Consider the following 22,040-nt stretch of genomic DNA (forward strand, 5'->3'; position numbering starts at 1 on the left):
TAAAAAAAAACTTTGAGACTGCTGATTTTAATGTTGTTATTATAATTAATAAATTATAATAAAAAAAAATTAGTTTTATTATCTTCGTCCGCGTCTGCGTCCTGCGTCCTTCTAATTGATACATGAACCTGTAAGTTTTTTGTAATTTTTAGTGTTATGATTGCTGTTTATGATGATTCTTTATACCAGTTTTGAGATTTTTTCACTTAATAAACGATTTTAAATAATTACTATCTTTTTTATTTAGTTATATAGGAGGGCAGTGATGATATGAGGAACGTTATGTTTAAATATTTCAAGGTTGTTATTTACGTAGGACTCATTAGTAGTTAGTAATTCCAAAGAAAACCGACTCATGTTAATATAGAACGTCATTTAATTTACATGTGTCCATAAAACAACGTGTAACGTTCACTAAGGACCCTCGCTGTTTTGCCATAAAACGTCTTATGTTAATATAGAACTCACTATCTCCAGAAATAAAAGAATAACAGTTATAAACTACATAGTATTTAACAAAGCTGAGACGTAGTAACAACATACCAAAAAATTTAAACAACAAGTCGCACCGTTTAAAAGTTACACAAGTCAACAACTTCTTTAACCTCTACTGAAAACTAACAATCCTACAGATAGGACTATATTCTGCGGATGAGTCGATGTATAATAACATCCAATAATTAGTGGAGAAATCAATAATAAATTACAGTTTCCGAAGCGAAGCGCGGGCGGGTCGCTAGTAAAGTTATAATTAAGATTTTCTCTTAAGTAGTCTTAAGTGGTTTTCAGAGTTCATAGACATCAACAACCTAAATGCACCAGCCTACCTTGAGATATGAGTTCTGAAATCTCCGTTTTTACAGTATAACGTCTGCCCCACCCTTCGAACCGAAGCGCATTAGTGCTTCACGTCGTATAAGACGTCGAATCACCAGTAAAAATGCAACATGTTTCAGATATGAAACATTTTACTCATTTCCACAAAGTTCGGTGCTCTCCCCCATGCTTTTCATACTGCATATCAATGACATGCTATCTATTGATGGCGTGCGTTGCTATGCGGATGATAGCACGGGAGATGCGCGATTTCTGGGCCATCAGTCTCTCTCGAAGCGTTGTACACGAGAGGCGATCAAAACTTGGGTTTGAAGTGTAGAGCTTTCTGGGGCGGATCTTCAAGTGGGTGAACTAAATTTAGTTCAGTTCAATCCATTGAAGACACAGGTTCGCTCGTTCACTGCGAAGAAGGACCCTTTTGTCATGGCGCCGGAATTTCAAGGAGTACCCCTGCAGTTTTCCTCGAGTATAGGGATTCTGAGGGGCGATATTTCGAGCGAGGTCCAATTTCGGAGTCATTTGGAAGGTAAAGCCAAATTAGCCTCTAAAATATTGGGAGTCCTCAACAGAGCGAAGCGGTATTTCACGCTTGGGCTCTGGCTTCGCTTGGAGTATTGCTCTCACCTCTGAGCCGGGGCTCCTAAATACCAGCTACTTCCATTTGACTCCATATAGAAACGGGCTGTTTGGATGGTCGATAGTCCTGTTCTTACGGATAGATTAGAGCCTCTGGGTCTACTTCAGTTTTCTCTCTGTTTTAAACCCTATCTTCCATGGGAAATGCTCTGAGGAATTATTATTATAGGAATAGATTTAATGTAGAAAAACCTACATTTGTTCAGCTTGACATTTTTGAAAGTTTTAATTGGTACGGGCCTTTGCTCTATAAATAAATAAACACGTATCATTCTAGAAATAAATTGAGCCCGCATGTGTGTCTTCTATTATCTAGTTTAACGTATGTTGATAATTTTTTGAATCGCCATTTCGGTGAGCCTTCCAACTATAACTATATAAGACGGTGTTCCTTACTTCTGCCATAATTATACTTATACATAATAACAGTGTCAATTTTCCAAGTAATAGTTTCATTTTTCCAACAGGAAAGGCGAAGGTATCAAAACGTACAGCCTATTTTTTATACATATACTCTGTTATACAATATGGAAAGAAATGAGGTAAAGTTGACTTATTTGAATCTGTAATCAACTGAGATGAAATTAAATGAAGCGAGATGAGATGAGATGAAATAAACTGTCAGTAAATGCTGGTTAATTACTAAGACTTCAGTAAGATTTTTGCGGGAACCCGAGAAGTCACGCCCAGAGGCTTTCTTTCATTTTTCCACATTCGCGCACTTTCACAGATGCCAAACAGTCTAACAGTTCAAAGATTTTACGCAGAAAAAGTATTTATATATTGTTCCCAAATTAAATTCTACTTTTACAAATTAATTTGCTTAACAAGGGGCCGTTTTTAGATTTCGACGACAGCCTCTAATCAAAGCGAATTGAGTTTCAGGGTAACAAGGCGGTTATAGTGAAGACTGTTTGAATAAAAAAAATGTACAAAAAAAAGGAGGAAGTTTTTATATACATTTTTGTTTTATTGCTAGATGGGCGGACTAACTCACAGCCCACCTGGTGTTAAGTGGTTACTGGGGCCCGTAGACATCTACGACGTAAATGCGCCACCCACCTTGAGATATAAGTTCTAAGGTCTCAAGTATAGTTACAACGGCTACCAAAACGTATTACTGCTTACAGCAGAAATAAGCAGGGTGGTGGTACCTACCACCGATTTTATGACCTGATAACTAAGACCTTTAAGTCATGTCTTATTGTAATTTATTAAATATTCTTATTTTTATGAAAAATGATAATATGGAGTGAAATTAAATGAAATGAAGATGATTAATTTAAGACATTAATTAACTGGGATGAAATTAAATTAAATGAGATGAGATGATATAGGGTGAAATATAATCTCAGTAAAATGGTGATCTAAGATTTTTCATTGAACTTTTTGGAGGATCCCGAGAAGCTACGTCCAGCGACTTTGTTTCTTTTACCCACATTTGTGCACTTTCACAGATATTAAACAGTTAATAAACCACCGTTATTACACATTTAAACCTGAAGGAGCACTAAATAGACAAAATAAAACATATCACACAACTACACTCCTCGCGTTGCCGCCAAAAAGTCTCGTCTCCTGAAAAAAAACACTAACCTATTATCGTTCGGAAAGAGAAGACTAAATACTCCTTAAACGCGACGGTCCCACCTCGCAAATATGTTTGTTCACCGAAGTACGTACCAACGCGTAATTAATTTTACAAGTTTTTATGTGATCGTAACACGACTAACGGAATACGAGAGCCGTGTCGGCTTCTTTTATCTGATGTCCCAGAAATGGGAGGAGATCAACATAGTAGTAGTACGTTTTATGTGTTTATCGATAACACATAAATCCTTAGAGCAAAAATTAGCCACTTCGGTTGTCGAACGTAAAGCTAAGCGGTTCTGGCTGATCTTTATTCTTTGGTTACTGGGATATGGTGGAATATTGATGACGCGAACTTCAGAGAACTTGAAAATAAAGAAAATAACACTAAAGCTTCAAAATTATCTTCGGGTGTAGTATGAGGAAAGGCCTGTTCAGAATAAAGGTAGGTAAGATTGTTTTGTGGTTGGCCACACGACCTACGACCTACGAGGGCAATGAAATGTTGATAGGGTTTAGGATAAATAAAATTCTACCGAAGTAAAAACAAGGGCGGATCCAGCTTTGGCGCCAGGAGGGGGTCACATAGTCAAATTTAGATGCGTTCGTTCCCAAACGTTTGCCATTATACAAAGTTATTATATTATATTAAATTAATTAAATATTGAAGGTATGTAGTTACATAAAATCTGTATGGTGACAAAATATATAAATAAAATCATTATATTCAATTAGTGGTCCACCTAAGTCCTGGAACCAGCTCAGGGGGTGGTCATGACCCCCATGACCCCCCCCCCCTGGATCCGTCATTGAGTACAAATTAAAACTGTATATATCACTTAGAACACTCATAGAACACTTTAAAATTCTCAATTGACTTCTTCCGCTTCGCTTCGAGTAGTTCCGATTACTAACTGACTGCGTGCCATCTCTGCAACGCTTTTATAGTCGAGACGAAATCCCTAGAATCGTCGAAAACATTCCTCACAAGTAGAGTACCTTCGATGTGTGTGTTTACGCTATCTGACAATAGATGGCGTTGTGCTCCTCGGGCGTTCTAGATGTTACTAGATCCTTCGACATTCGTTCGGCTATTCGGCGATAGATGGCGTTACTCTTACCGGCGTAACAATATTTTCGGATTCGCTTGTAGATAATAGGGAGCCCTGTTTTGATTTCGGGCCGAGCATGTACATAACGAAAAGTATGTAATGCGGTTAACAGTAAAACGACAAGAACACTAAATCAAGCAGCTGACGGAATCGCAAGGAGAGTCGATTTTGAAGGAAATTTTTATAAATTGGAATTCATTTCGAATCGCATTATATTCGCATTTGCGCGACTGCTCGTTTAGCTCCGGCAAAAACTCAAATTTCAATCTGGAGCGACTGCTTTATTGAAATTTCACAACGACACCACGCGGAACTGTAACGATTTACTAAATTCCGAGTTTACTGATTAAATTTTAAATACTTTGGAGTTTTTGATTAAACGAGTAACAAATTGCTGAGAACGGCAACTAGAGGTTGATGGTATAGGGCAGCCGAATCGAGAAGCACTAAATTTTCTATCGACATTGGTGACGCCACCCCGAGTCTCTAATTACAAAACTTAATTTCTTTAATGGTGGTAGGATCTCTTGTGAGTCCGCACGGGTAGGTACCACCACCCCGCCTATTTCTGCCGTGAAGCAGCAATGCGTTTCAGTTTGAAGGGTGGGATAGCCGTTGTAACTATACTGAGACCTTAGAACTTATATCTCAAGATGGGTGGCGCATTTACGTTGTAGATGTTTATGGGCTTCAGTGACCACGTAACACCAGGTGGGCTGTGAGATCGTCCACCCATATAAGCAATAAAAAAAAAACTTTGGGATGTTTGATTATTCGAGTAATAAATTGCTGAGAACGGCAACTAGAGGTTGATGGTATAAGGCAGCCGAATCGAGAAGCACTAAAAGGATTCTGTCAACATCGGTGACTCCACTCCGAGTCTCTAATTATCTATATATTAATACGTGAAGCAAAAACTTTGTATCCCTTTTTACGAAAATTGCGCGGACGGAGGAGTATGAAATTTTCCAAACTTATATCAAATCAAATCAAATCAAATCAAATCAAATCAAAGGGTAGGTATAGAGAATATAGAGAAGTGCATAATGTTTTTTTTTTTAAATAATGCATAAAAGATACATTAAATCAATAAAGAAAACATTACACACACTACATACCATGTATTTGACGCACACATGCATGCATACTATTTATTGTCAAACTTTTGTTCTTGACGTCTGTTGTCAAATTGAGTAGGTACCTATAGATTACCTAAATATTGTTTGCCTTTGTTAATATTTTTTATAGTGTAGTCTTGGCGAAATTTGTGATTATAGAAGTATAAAATACAATCATAATAGTGTACAAACTTACAATTCCAATTAATTATAGTCGAATTTCGACTACTGCGGGACCTCTAGTAAAACTTAATTTCGAAAACTTTTCCTGTATGCATGGACAACGAATATTTAATTCGAAATAATTAGGAATAAATCACGCACGGTCATTCGGCCCCAATTTAGGATTCCCTGTGTTACGGGTACCAGAGACTGACATACATACTTATATACGTTTAAATATAGATAATAAACATCCAAACAAAAAGTAAACAATGTGTGTAATGAAACACATTTAAACGGCCGTTTAGTGTAGTGGTGAGTGACATGGTCACTACACAAGGGGGTCGCGGGCTCGAATCCCGTCAAGGGAAGATATTTGTATGATAAATATAAAATGTCTTTTCCAGGGTTATGGATGTATATTAAATATATGTATGTGTATAATAAAAATCTTACATTTATTTCCGTTATCTGGTACCTGTAACACAAGTTCTTTACGAACTTATCACGGGACCAGTTAACGTGGCGTGATTGTTAGTAAATATTTATTTATTTTATTTTATTTTACAATGCCCCATGTGGGAATAGAACCCACGACCCTAGGCGCAATAGTCAGAGCCACTAAGTGCCCTTGTAGCCAGTCGAGCATACGGTCTATCTGATGGTGAGTGGTTACTGTCGCCCATGAACTTCAGCAATGATAGGGGTAGAGTCAAGCCGCTGCCTACCGTTGAATACTCTCCACAAGCCTAGTTTGAAGAAAGACAAGTCATAGGGCCCGGGAAACAACGTGGAGGGGAGCTCTTTTTTTTCTTTTTTTTTTATTGAAACATTACTGGTGGCCCGGAGGCCTTTCAAAATTATAAAATTATAATTTGCGTAATTACTGGTGGTAGGCACTCTTGTTAGTTCGCACGGGTAGGTACTACCACCCTGCCTATTTCTGCCGTTGTAACTATACTGAGACCTTAGAACTTGTATGTCAAGGTAGGTGGCGGCATTTACGTTGTAGATGTCTATGGGCTCTGATAATCACTTAACACCAGGTGGGCGTCGTCCAACCACCTAAGCAATAAAAAATAAATAAATAAAAAACACTTCCACAGTCCACCGAATCACTAATGCCAACAATATGTATAATCGTCGAAGTTCGAATTGTTTTAGGCCCGTCCCACGCTTTGAGCCCACACCCGTGATTGTTTTCCCGGAAAAGGCATAGCGGTCTGTATAGTAATTTGTAATAAAATTTAAAATTTCATCAACCTACCACCACCCCGTTCGTAAAAGGTTTTCAGCGTTGTACATTCTCATCTCCGCACGCGTACTTTATTGCACTCAATTAGGGCACAAACAGTGGTTAGCTGGCAAGGGAACTGTGCTCTAAACTCGGGCAATAATAGACTTTAAACTCAAAGCGTTAAGGCTATATTTAGTTGTGTGCCCGTCGTTACACACAACGTCAGCATGTGTTGAGAATGGCTCTGAATCGGGTGTGGTGCAAGTTAAGGAGTTTTGGATTTGAAAAAATAAATAACTTTAAATACTTGGACGTTTATTAATCAATTCATCTTTCAGTAATAGTATTCTCGATTTAGAAAAGGTAATAATATATCTATTTGTTTAACAACACACTTTAAATTTTTTTCGTTCTATTTATTCTCTTAATTTTCTGTATTACGATATAGAGATTATTTTAAGATATTTAAATTAATAAAAATTCTAACTTTTCGTCAAAAAACAATATCAACTTGCCAAATAACTTTATTAAAAATATTTGGTGAAAAAGAAAAATATAGTTTAAAACATCTAATTTTATTTAAATCTGTTGCCGTTGCATTGGTTTAGTAGACCTAACTACGGCCTAATAGGCCTAATAAGGCTAACTGATTTCAACCGAAATAATTGAAACAAATTTTAACATACGGTTGAAGATTATAGATATACGGTAGAAGAAGATATAAAATACGATTAGGAATATGAACGCAGTCTGGATTCGACGCTTACACAGGCACCACGCGTTACCATAATTTGCGATCTGCGGCCGACACACCGCTTGGCAATTCACACAACAGTTTTTCACTTTACTTAAAACTGTTAGTGGTTTCAATTTTAGTTTAGCGATGCGTCGGTGGCGGGTACCAATTTTTCTAATGAAATACGTAGTTAACAAATACTCACGATTGACTTGCACGGTGAACGAATAACATCGTGTAATAAAAATCAAACCAACGTAAATGATCAGAATTAGACTCTTTATGGTCTTATAGCTGCAGTCAAATATGAGTCACGATCTAAAAGAGCTTTAAGAGAATTAAGGTAACGAACGGATAATCTTTCATTTTTTTTATTGCCCTTGTAGGCGGACGAGCATACGGCCCACCTGATGGCGAGTGGTTACCGTCGCCCATGGACTGCAGCAATTCCAGAGGCAGAGCCAAACCGCTGCCTACCGTTGAGTATTCTCCACAAGCCTCGTTTGAAAAAGAACAAGTCATAGCGCTCGGGAAACACCGTAGAGGGGAGCCCATTCTAAAGCCGGATGGTACGTGGCAAAAAAGACCTCTGGAAACGCACTGTGGATGAACGCAGTGGCTCCAGGTAGTATGGATGAACTCTACTCCGGTGGCGGGCGGTGCGATTGTTCGAGATGATGGTATCATCTCAAACAATTCCTCAGAGCACTCCCCTCATTTTCACCTTTCATTTTCGATTATCAATACCTTTCCTTATTTCATATCAATATCAATTTAAAATAATGACATCCTTCCTTGTTATATTTACTGGATTGACAATGATTTGCATAAACCAACGTTAAAGGTTTTTAAAACGTTCACCGCCATTAAAGCTTGTCATAACATGGCCGTATAAAATTGGATATGCCATAATTTTATTATAATAAAATAAAATATGATTTATGAGTTCAATCCCGCTCAGTTTATTAGGTCAATAAAATTATTGCATTGTTATCGATTTTTAAAATGCGTGCATTTTTTTCAATCAGATCGAAATTCTTTAAGTTGGTGATAATTGAACTTGAAATATTTCGTTATCAATTTTGTATGTAGGTAGTGGAATTTATGGTATGACCACCGATGGGCAGACTTAGATGAGAATGGTGGGCGATCGAACAATATGGCACCAAAAAGGGGAGGACCATGCCCATTAGTGGGTACCGAAGGTCTGAAAATGTTGATGATTAGTTTTTTTTTTTTTTATTGCTTAGATAGATACTCGTATATATGAAAGCTAGCGTTAAAATTAACATTATTATTTATTGTCATTATTATTAGGGAGTCCAACACTCATATAAATATAAGCCTATCTTTTTTCCCGATCCTGCGGAAAGAATGGAAAGCAGTCGACGTCGCCCCAAGCACGTCATTTCGGATCCTCCCGATCCACTAACGGTGACGAAGGGCTCGACGAGTAAACTAACCCTCAGACACAGCCCACTGAGTTTCTCGCCGGATCTTCTCAGTGGGTCCCGTTTCCGATCCGGTGGTAAATTCTGCGAAGCACGGCTCTTGCTAGGGTTCGTGTTAGCAACGTCCTCAGGCTTGAGCCCCGTGAGCTCACCTACTAGTTAAAGTTCCGCTGAAATAGCCTCTCAAGGCTATCAGCTTAGGTAGGAAAAAAAAAGTACATGTATTTTCTACATGGATACCAAGTTTCAAGTTAATCGTATGCATGGTACAGGATAACGGAACATCTGTAAAAACCACTGTAGATTTATATATTAGTGTAGATAATGTTATAAATGTAATTCAAAAACTAAAAAAAACACCCTTTAAATAGCAACCGGAGTAACAATTAGTTTCATTGTTTTTGTAATCCTGTTTATACTGATCAGGATATAGGAGCAAAGTTAAAATTGTTGTGTTGACATTGGTCCTTGATGCGTATGTAAATTTTCAGTTGATCAGACCTCTTGAAGTCATTGAAAATGGTGTTAAAAAGTAAGAAAGCTACTTCAGTGCCGGATAGATGGCGCTGACGCCAGTGATTTTTATCTTATGAACCATAGATCGAATTGATATGAAATCTATATACATAAAAGATAATGTATGTTCATCAAAATGTATCTCACTTGGTTAGTTTCTAAATCGTCTTTGGCTTTTATGTTTTAATATAAAATTTAGTATGGACGTAGCTAGTACTTATATGCTTTTAAAAGAAACTGGTATAACCTTTATCACAAAAGCCGCGGGAGAAACAGCGAGCTACACTCACAGAGGCGCAGAAATCAGGTTCGTTTTTATTTTAAGCTAAGTGCTTTCAACATTATAAAGACATACATGTTTTATTAATAATTCAACAGATTAACTGTTTAAATATTAAATTCACTCATACGAAGAATTCGACATTCATTACTTGCTGCATATTTGAAGTTTCTTTAGAGATGGCTTTTAATATGTAGACATACATTTATGAATATTTATTTATTGCATTTTTCGTTAAATGCACCTAGACATTACTTCATGTTTATTTTTAATACCTATGCTTTTATTAGCTTCAGACGTATGTATGTTTGTAACGGAATCTTTGAACATGATTTTCACCCCCTTCAAAACATCGGATTAACTCGAAATTCGGTATACTTGTTAAGAACCGAAGACAATTCAATATTAAAAATAAAATTGAAAAAATTGAAATTCAACTAAAAAATGAAAAATAAATAATAGTTAAAAAAAACGAACAAAATGCACTTTTATAGAAAATCCAACTAAAAAATAGAAAAGAAATTTTAATAAATATTAATTAAAAATAATGGAAGAAAAAAGATTTTATTGTAAAAAAAGCGTGGGGTGCAGCATGGTATCAGTAGTTATAAATATTTTATGAACAGATATGAGTAGAAGGGTTGTTTTGATAATATCCTGAAAAGCACCCAATTTATTTTTTTTTTTTTTTTTTTTTTTTTTTTTTATTGCTTGGATGGGTGGACGAGCTCACAGCCCACCTGGTGTTAAGTGGTTACTGGAGCCCATAGACATCTACAACGTAAATGCGCCACCCATCTTGAGATATAAGTTCTAAGGTCTCAGTATAGTTACAGCGGCTACCCCACCCTTCAAACCGAAACGCATTACTGCTTCACGGCAGAAATAGGCAGGGCGGTGGTACTTACCCGTGCGGACTCACAAGAGGTCCTACCACCAGTGATTACGCAAATTATAATTTTTGCGGGTTTTTTACTTTTATTACACGATGTTATTCCTTCACCGTGGAAGTCAATCGTGAACATTTGTTAAGTACGTATTTCATTAGAAAAATTGGTACCCGCCTGCGGGATTCGAACACCGGTGCATCGCAACAACGAATGCACCGGACGACTTATCCTTTAGGCCACGACGACTTCTCATTCTATTTTCTATTTTTTAATTGGATTTTCTATAAAAGCGTATTTTGTTAGTATTTTTAAACTATTATTTATTTCAGTTTCGCTGTCAGCATTCAGCTAGCCATTGTCGAACGCGCTAGAATCTAAAAGTGTATTAATTAAAAACATATAGAAGAGTACTCACACAACTCCTTCCCGAGAACCCAGGTTTCAGGCTTCGAATTGACTTCGACCAGCACGGTGGGAGTGCAGACAAGCAACACCATAAGGTCAGCGATACTCAAATTAACAAGGAATATATTCGTCGAATTCCGCATGTCCTTCGTTTTTAATATAACGATTGGCACCATCACATTCCCAATGACCCCTAAACACATGATCGCTATGCAGAACGTCATCGAAGTTATCTTTATGTAATGCGGTATTTCAGCGTATTCCGTGAAGTTGTTGTTCGTGTATCCGATGGTCGTGTTAGTGAGGCTCCCGTTACGGAAGGCATCGTCGAGATCCACGGCCGCCTCGCTCTTCGTGCGGTACTCTGTGACATTTTCAATATCGTTCCCATACGACGAGTACGCAACGTGCAGAATGTTCACATTCGTCTGTGACTGTGTGTAGTTTATCGTTGAAATCATGTGTCTCGATTCATTATTTCACATTGTTTTGTTTTCACTTTTGTGTTTTTTGTTTTTTTTTTTGTTTTTGAAAATTATTTCGTCCCGCGCGTCTTGTTTCACTCGTTGTGCCTGCAACAAAGAATAGTCCAATTATTGTTTTGATTAGATTCGTGGGTAGGAAAGTTTAGGTAGCAGTTATTTCTAAGTGGAAATGGGCTTAAACCACTAAGTTTCAGTCGGATTTTCTCAGCGTGTCGCGATTTCGATGTGGTGGTAGATTCAGCGCAGCACTGCTCTTGCTAGGGCTAGTGTTAGCAAAGTATCCCAGGCTTAATGCCATCAGCTCGCCTATCAAACCGACCAAGTTGGAATAGCCCCTTTAGTCTACCAAAGAATATTTTTTTACTGATGGTATGACGTCTTGTGGGTCCTCACGGATAGGTACCACCACCTATTTCTGCCGTAAAGCAGTAATTTGTTTCAGCTTGAAGGGCAGGGCAGCCGTTGTAACTATACTTGAGACTTTAGAACTTATATCTCAAGGTGGGTGGCGCATTTACGTTATGTTACAGTAACCACTTAACACCAGGTGGGATGTGAACTCATCCACCCATCTAAGCAAAAATATATTGTAATCTTGATGCTGCTCACCCGAAAAACCGAGCAAAACATTATCTAAACACACAGCTTAATGCCATCCTGTCTAGACGCATCCACTCCAAAGTTTAAACATTTCGGAATGCACATCATAGAGTAGCCTAATCCAGCTTTTATATGAATACAGAACTTAGTGAGCACGACCCGATTTACATGAATATGAGATAATAACGCCACGTGCGTTTTAAATGTGTTTTCGTTTATCTGTATTTTAATCTTTGAACAAAAGCGGTCGGGAAAATTTTAAGCTAAATTGCATACAAATAAATGAAATGGTTGAAATTATTTTAATCATGCAACGCGAATAAATTATGTTTATATTATTATAAATCAGTTTTAACACATTAGATATTAGCCAACAGAATTGCCGTTTTGTGTTTTTTTTTTATTCCTTAGATGGGTGGACGAGCCCATAGACATCTACAACGTAAATACGCCACTCACCTTCAGATATAAGTTCTAAAGTCTCAGTATAGTTACAACTGTTGCCCCACCCTTCAAAGCGAAATGCATTACTGCTTCACGGCAGAAATAGGCAGAGTGGTGGTACCTACCCGCGCGGACTCACAAGAGGTCATACCACCAATAATTACGCAAATTATAATTTTGCGGGTTTGATTTTTATTTCACGATGTTATTCTTTTACCGTGGAAGTCAATCGTGAACATTTGGTGAGTACGTATTTCGTTAGAAAAATTGGTACCCGCCTGCGGGATTCGAACACCGGTGCATCGCTCAACACGAAAGCACCGGACGTTTTATCCTTTAGGCCACGACGACTTATGTCGTAACGACGAACTGTAAAACTGTAAAACATCCGAAATTTTAAATTTATTTAATAAAACAAATCAGTATTTTTGTGAGTCTTAGAGTCAATTACAAATACTAGAGGTGCCGCAGTAGTCGAAATTCGACTATAATTAATTGGAATTGTAAGTTTGTACACTATTATGATTTTATTTTATACTTCTATAATCACAAATTTCGCCAAGGCTACACTATAAAAAGAATATTAATAAAGACAAGCAATATTTAATCTATTCTCAATTTGACCACAGACGTCAAGAACAAAAGTTTAAAAATAAATAGTATGCACGCGTGTGTGCGTCAAATACATGGTATGTAGTGTGTGTAATGTTTTCTTTATTGATTTAATGTATCTTTTATGCATTATTTTAAAAAAATATTAGCATTGTGCACTTCTTCTCTATATTCTCTATAAGTGTAGAAAATTTCATACTCCTCCGTCCGCGCAATTTTCGTAAAAAGGGATACAAAGGTTTTGCTTCACTTATTAATATATAGATTTTGCGTAATTACACCACTCTTTTTTAGAATCAAACTCTCTATTTTAGGTATATATATATAGGTTACACGGTCACAAAATCCTTTAGCTTACGCTACAGACGCATGACTTATAATGTGAAAATTTTTGTGACAAAAATGTTAAAATTGTAACTGAAATTAACCTACGCGTTTATTTACACTTTAAAATTTACGTCCTTTCTTACACTTTAAAGTCTTCGTAGCCGTCGACTAATCCGTCAGCATTTGAATTCTTGCTGACGTCATATTTAGCACAGACTAAACCGTAAAAACAGTTTTAATTATCCGTAAAATTGCTTTTATTTCTCGACTCATTATTTTTTTAATGAGACATAACAATACTTAATTACAATCGACGTTCGCCTTACTAATTGTATAGTCTTTGAGGAGCTCTGAATATAAATATCTTGGACCTTTCATACAAAATTCAGTAGCTAAAGTGGACTGAAATGTGTAATGAAGGTTTGGAGTGTTTGAAGCTTTCGTGTCGCATCGGACGACCGAAGTTCGACGGGGAAAGAGCTTTTGTTTTTCTCCACTTGATGTGATGTGGTTGTCGGAGCCCATGGACATCACTATGGAGGCCACTGCATTTAAGACACGAGATCTAAAGCGTACGGTTCGCAAACAAATAATGTTTAAACTACACGATAGATTTGAGATTTGTCTTAAAATCAATGGCGACTCCAACTAATAAAATTTAGCTGTGCATCTATATGCGTTTATAGAACAATTAAAAGAATTTAATAAACTGGCCTTTCTCCTCTAGGCTATGGGTTTCATATTGGTATCGAAGGGCTCTCGTAACCACATAATACTATTTGTAGATAAACCTCGAGTTTTTATTGCTTAGACGGATGGATGTGCTCACCTGGTATTAAATCAAATCACATCAAGACAAAAACTTTTATTCAACATAAATGAAAGTACGTAATTGTTGAACGTCAAAAGAATTACCGCCAATCCACAAAAACTAGCCTCCGTCAGGAGGAGAACAAGCAAGAAGCTTAGCGGGCACGTCTTTTTTTTTTTAATATTGGATTTTTTGTTAAATATTCAGAACCGGATTCTATAGCCATCACATAAATTCCGCTACCTATCTTGAGACATGAGCTCTAAATCTCCCACATAAGGCATAAGGCCCACCTGATGGTGAGTGGTTACACTGAGAAGATCCGACGATAAACTCAATGGGCTGTGTCTGTGGGCTAATTTACTCGGCGAGCCCTTCGTCGCAAGCGACGGGTTCGACGAGGACGGTAACCGGTGCTTGCGATGAAAAAAAAAACAGCTTTTGTTCCGGTATACATAGTAGCATGTTTTATATATAGTAGTATGTCTCTGAATCGTCATCAATCGTGATTCGTAAACAAATTTTGAAGACGATCTAACATTATGAATTTCTTGTAAAATTACAAAAATCTTATATAACCAGTAGGTAGTTTTTTTTTAATATAAACATTGTGTATTTACCCCAAACAATGAAGTTATATTAACATCATCAGATTCCTTAATAGCTAATAACCACTCCCGAAATAACTCTCTAAATAATTGGGATATTAAGCGTATCATGTACGCCAGTGATTCTCAACCACTGTTCCGCGGCACTTTTGTGTGCCGCCAAATTTCAAAAGTGTGCCGCCAAATTTTGCGAATATATAATAATGTTAATATTATTAAATTATATAATTTTAAAAGAAAAATATTTTAAACATGAATATATATTGAAATCCACAAAAAAAAAATTATAGTATATTTTAGTTTATTTCGTTTATTAAAATTTTTTGATAAACTATTTATGCAGTGTGTTGTAATAAGTAAATAATTATTTTTATCTTTTTTTTTTGTGTGCCGCCAAATTTTGAAATCGTTAAATATGTGCCGCAACAAAAAAAAAAGGTTGAGAATCACTGGTGTACGCTAACGAATTTATCGTGTGCGCGGGAAATTCTTGTTGCCTCCGGTTGTTTGCGGCTTATATTCACACATGTGATATTCGTATGATACAATAAATCGACTTAGAGCTAAACGTATTATAGTTTCATCGACATGTCATCGACCACGCCTGTTCCCGCCGTGAGCAGTAACGCGTTTCGGCTTGAAGGGTGGGGCAGCCGTTGTAACTATACTAAGACTGAACTGAACTCAAGGTGGTGGCGCATTTACGTTGTAGATGTGTATGGGCCCCAGTAACCACTTAACACCAGGTGAGCTGTGAGCTGGTCTACACATGTAAGCAATAGAAAAAAGAAAAAAAATTGTGCTGAGATTTAATTGTGTCTAGGAATCGCGTATGTCGAAAGAAAAATTATAGTTCTCGTTTAAATCTATTCTAGTTTTTTTTTTTATTAATTAGATGGATGGACGAGCTCACAGAACACCTGGTGTTAAGTGGTTACTGGAGCCCATAGACATCTACAACGTAAATGCGCCACCCACCTTGAGATATAACTTCTGAGGTCTCAGTATAGTCACAACGGCTGCCCCATCCTTTAAACCGACACGCATTACTGCTCCACGGCAGAAATAGGCAGGGCGGTGGTACCTACCCGTGCGGACTTAAGAGGTCCTACCACCAGCAAAAACCTCAGTCTTACCTCTAGTAACCTCAAGGTGTTATACTGGATTCGCAGAACCCGTAGGTGAGCTCACAGGACCCTGACCTGAGGACGTTGCTAACACTAGCCCTAGCAAGAGCAGTGCTTCGCAAAATCTACTACTGGATCGGAAACGCGAGCCACTGAGAAGACCCGACGAGAAACTTAGTGGGCTGTGTCTGTGACTTGAAAAATTATAGTACAGAATTACCAAATTACTCAATTTATTTCTATTTTCATGTCAAATAAATGTTGCCGGTTCAAAAAATAACTATTCTTCTATACATCTTTCCCATTTTATAGGCTATGGCTAGTAGATTTTCATAGTTATTAATACGAACATTTCAATCCCAATTTTATCTGCATTCACCCCTCGATTTCTATTATCCCCGTTTGACGGTACTAAATTTCTCCTAAGTGATAGATTGCTTTAGTTAGATAAACAATCACACTGTCCGTCTGGTGACATATGCATACTGGAAACTATGAATATCACTTGAAATATGAGATCAAAGTCTTAATTTCTTGTTTGGGTTCCAGTTTGGGGACAACTATTATAGTTGTCCCCCAAACTGATACGCGTGACTGCCTACTTTCCTCCAACTAGTAATGACTCACTTTTTTTGTTGTTGCTTAGATGTGTGGACGAGCTCACAGCCCACCTGGTGTTAAGTGGTTACTGAAGCCCATGGACATCTACAACGTATATGCGCCACACACCTTGAGATATAAGTTCTAAGGTCTCAAGTAAAGTTACAACGGCTGGCCCACCCTTCAAACCGAAACGCATTACTGCTTCACGGCAGAAATAGGCGGGGCTGTGGTACCTACCCGTGCGGACTTAAGAGGTCCTACCACCAGTAATAGTCACATCACTATTAATATTCCCCTCATATTACATACCTACTCTATTTCTGCCCTTATTTTACTTCACAAACGTATCTTTAATGAGCTCTGAAATTACAACGCAAACAGCGCGCTTTCTTAATCCAAAAAGCTCTAATTCAACTAGATGAATTATTTAAACGTAAGTAATTCATTTAATTCTGAAACTAATTATTTGTCTCCCCGTATTTCGGGTTGCCAGCGTTTTGTGGCGCTGCTTGCGGCGTATGCCACGTTACATTCGTCTTCGTCTTGGCCGCAGGGTTGCCAGTAATTTATAAGGATTTAGAATTTTCATGGTTGACGACGATCTTGGGCTGTATTAGAAGTCTGGATGTTTATTTACATGAAAAGGACTGGATTAAATCAAAAAAGAATTTTAAGTAGAAGGTTTTTGTAAACTTTTGGTGGTAACACGGTTTAGTTGTGAATTGTGTGAGCAGATAAAAGTTAATAGGTAGATACAAACATTGTACCTATTTCTGCCGCGAAACAATAATGCATTTCGGTTTGAAAAGTAAGGCAGCTTTTCGTAACTAAAATTGAACTCATTTCTCAAGGTGGTTATGGGATCCACCCTAAACAGTAGAAAGTCTGTGGATTCTTCAATCCCAATAATGCATGCTATGCACTAGCTTAGAATTATAATAAAAGCGAGACTTAAAACGTAAAAGTAGTTTTAATTAAGTCTACGGCTCTTTAATTATATCTAATTTTTAAGAAAATCTAATAAAATACAATAGGTAAAACGTTACTAAGACATCCCTATAATTTACCTACTGATACAGAAACAAAATTCGCAGTCTCAAATTTTCTTTCAGAAAGTCGAGGTTATTAGTCAAGTCATTAGTTCACTGGGAATTTCTATCTAATTAGCAAATGGCAAGTTTACAAACGACGCACGAATTAAGCCTTTGCAGTTAGGCCAAACGATTTAAAGGTTTGGGGCAGAATAATACAAACCAAATTAAGCACGTGTTTAAACTGTGAAATCATTTTAAAAATATATTTTTATGGACTTTATTGTTAGACTAGTAATCTCAGAGCATAACTAAACCTAACCGCTCAGAACGCTTTTCAAAATTTCTTTAAAGAAGTACACATAGCTTGCGGTATCGGTAAAATACTCTTATAAGTCTATTACCACTCTTAATCTAATACGTCAAATATACTAGACAGTGAAGCTTGGGCTCGTCTCAGCTGACAACAGTATCAACAGTACAGATCAAATGTAAATAATGTAATTAAAGTGTTATTTCTATATTTTTTTCTAATAAGTGTAGATATTAAACGTTTTGTTACTTTGTGAAAAGGATTTTTGGAAAAATTCTGGATTTCATATCTCTTAAAATTATATCTTATATCTTATAATTATTATTATATTAATTATTGTGTTTTTGCTCAATTATTCTTACTTTTCTAGTTTCAAAATGTTGTCAACAATTATAATTTCCGCAAAATTATAATTTGCGTAATTACTGGTGGTAGGACCTCTTGTGAGTCCGCACAGGTAGGTAGGTACCTGCCTACTTCTGCCAAGAATCAGTAATGCGTTTCGGTTTGAAAAGTGGGGCAGCCGTTGTAACTATACTGAGACCTTAGAATTTATATCTCAAGGTGGGTGGAGCATTTGCGCTGTAGATGTCTATGGGCTCCAGTAACCACTTAACATCAGGACTATGACCTCGTCCACCCATATAGGCAATAAAAAAAATAAAAAATTATATTGCACTGTCGACTTCACCTACAACCGAGGTGACATCTGTCATATACTTCTTGTCAATTTGTCAATGTTTTATATTGGATAAAATCACTTTGTTGGTTCAACTAAATAAATAAATAAACAGTGTACAAAAAAGGATTTGCAAAAACAGACCAGAGATAAAGCAGTATAAACAGTCCGAGACTGATCAAATTAAAAACTATGCGGAGAGCAGCTTCCACTTAATTAAGGACGATTAGAAGAACTCTGAAACGCAATGTTCCTTGGCGGCGAGATTGAACACGCGACCCATGGGGTACCGTTTTAATTTACTTTTAAATCTAATTTAGCCTCCCGAGATCGCCTCGCAGGAAGACCGGAATGTGCTTTATGCAATCTTAAACTGTTTTTTCTTGAATGCTATTAAGTTGAAAATGAGAGTATTCATTTTTAAAACTCAATAAAGTCAATCTTCTTAAAATATTAGCCCACTGAGTTTCGCGCCGGATCTTCTCAGTGGGTCGCGTTTTAGATCCGGTGGTGGATTCTGCGAAGCACTGCTCAGTGCAGGGTCAGTGTTACCAACTCTCCGGTTGAGCCCCGCGAGCTCACCTACAAACGTTAGGGCGAAGCTGAAATAGCCTCTCAAGGCTATCAGCATAGGTAGGAAAAAAAGAAGAAAAAAAAAAACTAGTATTTACTTCGTTTTTCGTGAGTCGTAAAACCAATTAAAATAACTTTTACGGTTTAATCTCGCTTTTTTTCATGTTCATTATTTATTATTTCATAAACGCGAAAAGTGTAAAGTTATCATAACGTTGGAACTAATATTATTGCACTTAAACCCGTAAAAGTAATTTTAATGATAAGCATTCTTGCATTTATACTCGCGGGTAGAGCCTTTGGGAGTACTTTGTACTTTGGGAGTGGGAGGGAAACCGTACGTTTGATGACGTCATGCCTAATATTGCAAGCAGCGTTGCCAACTCGAAATTCGTCAAGGTGGGAGATAGAGTTCTACAAGTTGGTAGTTTCCAACAAACCCTTTTTTTTTTCGGGTAGAGGGCCGAACCTCCTACGAGGTCCCCGCGCAAAAGGGGCGCGCGGGGTATGTGAGACTCTACGATCTGCATGGTATTGTGAGCAGACCGCGGGCCCAAGGATTTTAGGGCCCACCCACTAAACGACTCCCCTGCACTCTTACACCCGACGTCCAATCCCCTCCGAGGTCAGAACCCGGACGAGGTAGGGGGGCTACCGCGGTCAACACTACAACCAGACGGCGCGGCTCACCCCAAGGACGCCCAGCCGACTGAGCCTTCGAGGCGAATCGAAGGCTCTGAAACGTCGGCCGTCTCGGTACGGCAGCCCGTTGGGCCGCCCGGACGGTGCCGCTGGTGTCCCGGAATACCCCGCTGGACCAGAACCAGCCTGCCGGGTCGGGACGCGATACACCGTCGACCGGTCGCTCTATTTACTCCACGGCAGCGCGCTAGAGTGCTGGTAGCGCGCCGCGCGGCCTCACCCCCTCAGGTCGCCCCTTGACCTTCACCGGGGGGAGGCCGCTACCTACAGGGGCCGGGACGTACGGGCGTATTCCCGCCTCCGGCCCCCGGCTCGACGGCGACGGATCGGTGCGGAAAGGGAAGAGCTCTCCCTCTCTCGCTCCGCCGCCTCCTTCTGCGAGATGGTGGACTCGCAGAAGTCGAGCATCGCCTTCCAACAAACCCTACTATGAAAAGTTGGTATATCTACCACCCATACTTTTCAAGTCTTTTAGAGACCCTCCAATAAGAATCTGGCATTCTTAATTTACTTTTCCATAAGATCTAACAACGCCATGATGTTTTTTTTTTATCAAGCTGCCATGATATGACCTGTACATCAACCTGTAACGCCCTCTATTTTCGAGTAAATTCAATGAATCCATCAAAAGGTAAAAAAGCAAGAGAAAGATTACGAAAAATAAAAAATAAAAATAGTTTCAATATTATTTTCATGGAGTTGCTTTAAACTTTTTGAAAACTTCAGAAAGTCACTGCAACGAACAATTTCGATTAGTTTAGACTTCGACTGTCGGAAGGTAGGCGGTAAAATTTTAGAGTGATTACTGACGTAAGCGTGACATATGCGGTCAGCAATTAATGTGACATCCACTCGAACGTGCAAAAAATATGCACATCCACCGCTAACTACGCAATTATATCAATTTTGTAATTTATGTTACACCGTTTTTTTCTTCATCTTAAAGTTTTGTAAATAAACATTGAACGTGTATATATTTGCTAACATGTCAATAATAAATCGAAACTAGCCAAAAAAAAAATCCGTCCAATTCTCACGTCACAAATAAAATTGATTTACAACATCCTAATTCAACAACACACATTATAAAACACTAACATTATAATAATATATCAACGTGATTTTGTTTTAAATTCTCTTGAATAATGGCGGCGCCTAATTCATTACGCGCGTTCCTTTTGAGATACACTGCTGTGAGTCTCCAGCACGTGAATAATGAACTACATAAATAACTGATAAAGTCTCCGAGACGTACAACACAATATAAATAACATATAAAATAACAAAACATACAACATCCGAGAAATGTTTTGTTAATGTAAAATAGTTCTGTCCGTTTTTAGTTAGATGCTTCATATTAGCTCAGAGGGGGACAGAGCTCTTTTTTATTTATTGCTTAGATGGGTGGACGAGATCACAGTCCACTCGGTGTTAAGTGGTTACTGGAGCCCATAGGCATCTACAACGTAAATGCGCCACACACCTTGAGGTTTGAAGTTCTAAGGTCTCAAGTATAGTTACAACGGCTGCCCCATTCTTCAAACGAAACGCATTACTGTTTCTTACCACCAGTAAAACACCACTTATCTGGTGTAAAATGAGCATCGAACCTCATAGACATCATATGAATGCAAACTACAAAACCTCCAGCTCCCGCCCTCAAATCAGTACGCACTACTGGATCGCGGCAGAAATAGGAGGGTAATTATTCATTACTTACTTTTACTACACTGTATTATGTATTCACGGCTCACCTCCTTATTTTAATCTCAAATGTAGGGCATATTCTAAATATGTCTTTTCGTTCACTTTTATACGTATTTCTTTTATGAAGACCATTAGGGTGAAGACTGTTACGAATTATAATTGCATTGCGATACGTCGCGACAGAGATCTTTGAATGATCAAAAATATAAAAATAGAGTTCGGTCTCATACGATCCAATGTGATCGAACGAGGAGAACGAACGGATCAGATAGCGGTGATTCAATGGAATCGGAACTAAAGAAAAACTCATTTCGTTCATCGCCACTGTGACTTATCGACATTGGCAATATCAGGGGCGTGTTCCACGAAGAACGTTTTAAACTCGATACATTTATACAGTATAAGGTTCGTATATGTCAAGCTATATATTGACCCGGACCGAACAACA

The 22,040-nt window shown here is 37.9% G+C and overlaps 1 protein-coding gene across 4 annotated transcripts in view; it reads right to left on the minus strand.

Annotated features, from left to right (window-relative positions):
• The window catches only part of Ethr (ecdysis triggering hormone receptor), a 145,540-nt gene that overhangs the window by 44,138 nt on the left and 79,362 nt on the right, over positions 1-22,040 (minus strand). For 2 of the 4 annotated variants that reach the window (XM_038020522.2, XM_038020521.2), the window contains exon 2: positions 10,981-11,542. In XM_038020522.2, the coding sequence (XP_037876450.1) occupies positions 10,981-11,431 (451 nt within the window). In that variant the 5' untranslated portion in view covers positions 11,432-11,542. 4 annotated transcript variants of the gene reach the window in all.

Source organism: Bombyx mori, chromosome 26, assembly GCF_030269925.1.
Source record: "Bombyx mori chromosome 26, ASM3026992v2".
In the NCBI taxonomy this organism is placed as follows: Eukaryota; Metazoa; Arthropoda; class Insecta; order Lepidoptera; family Bombycidae; genus Bombyx; species Bombyx mori.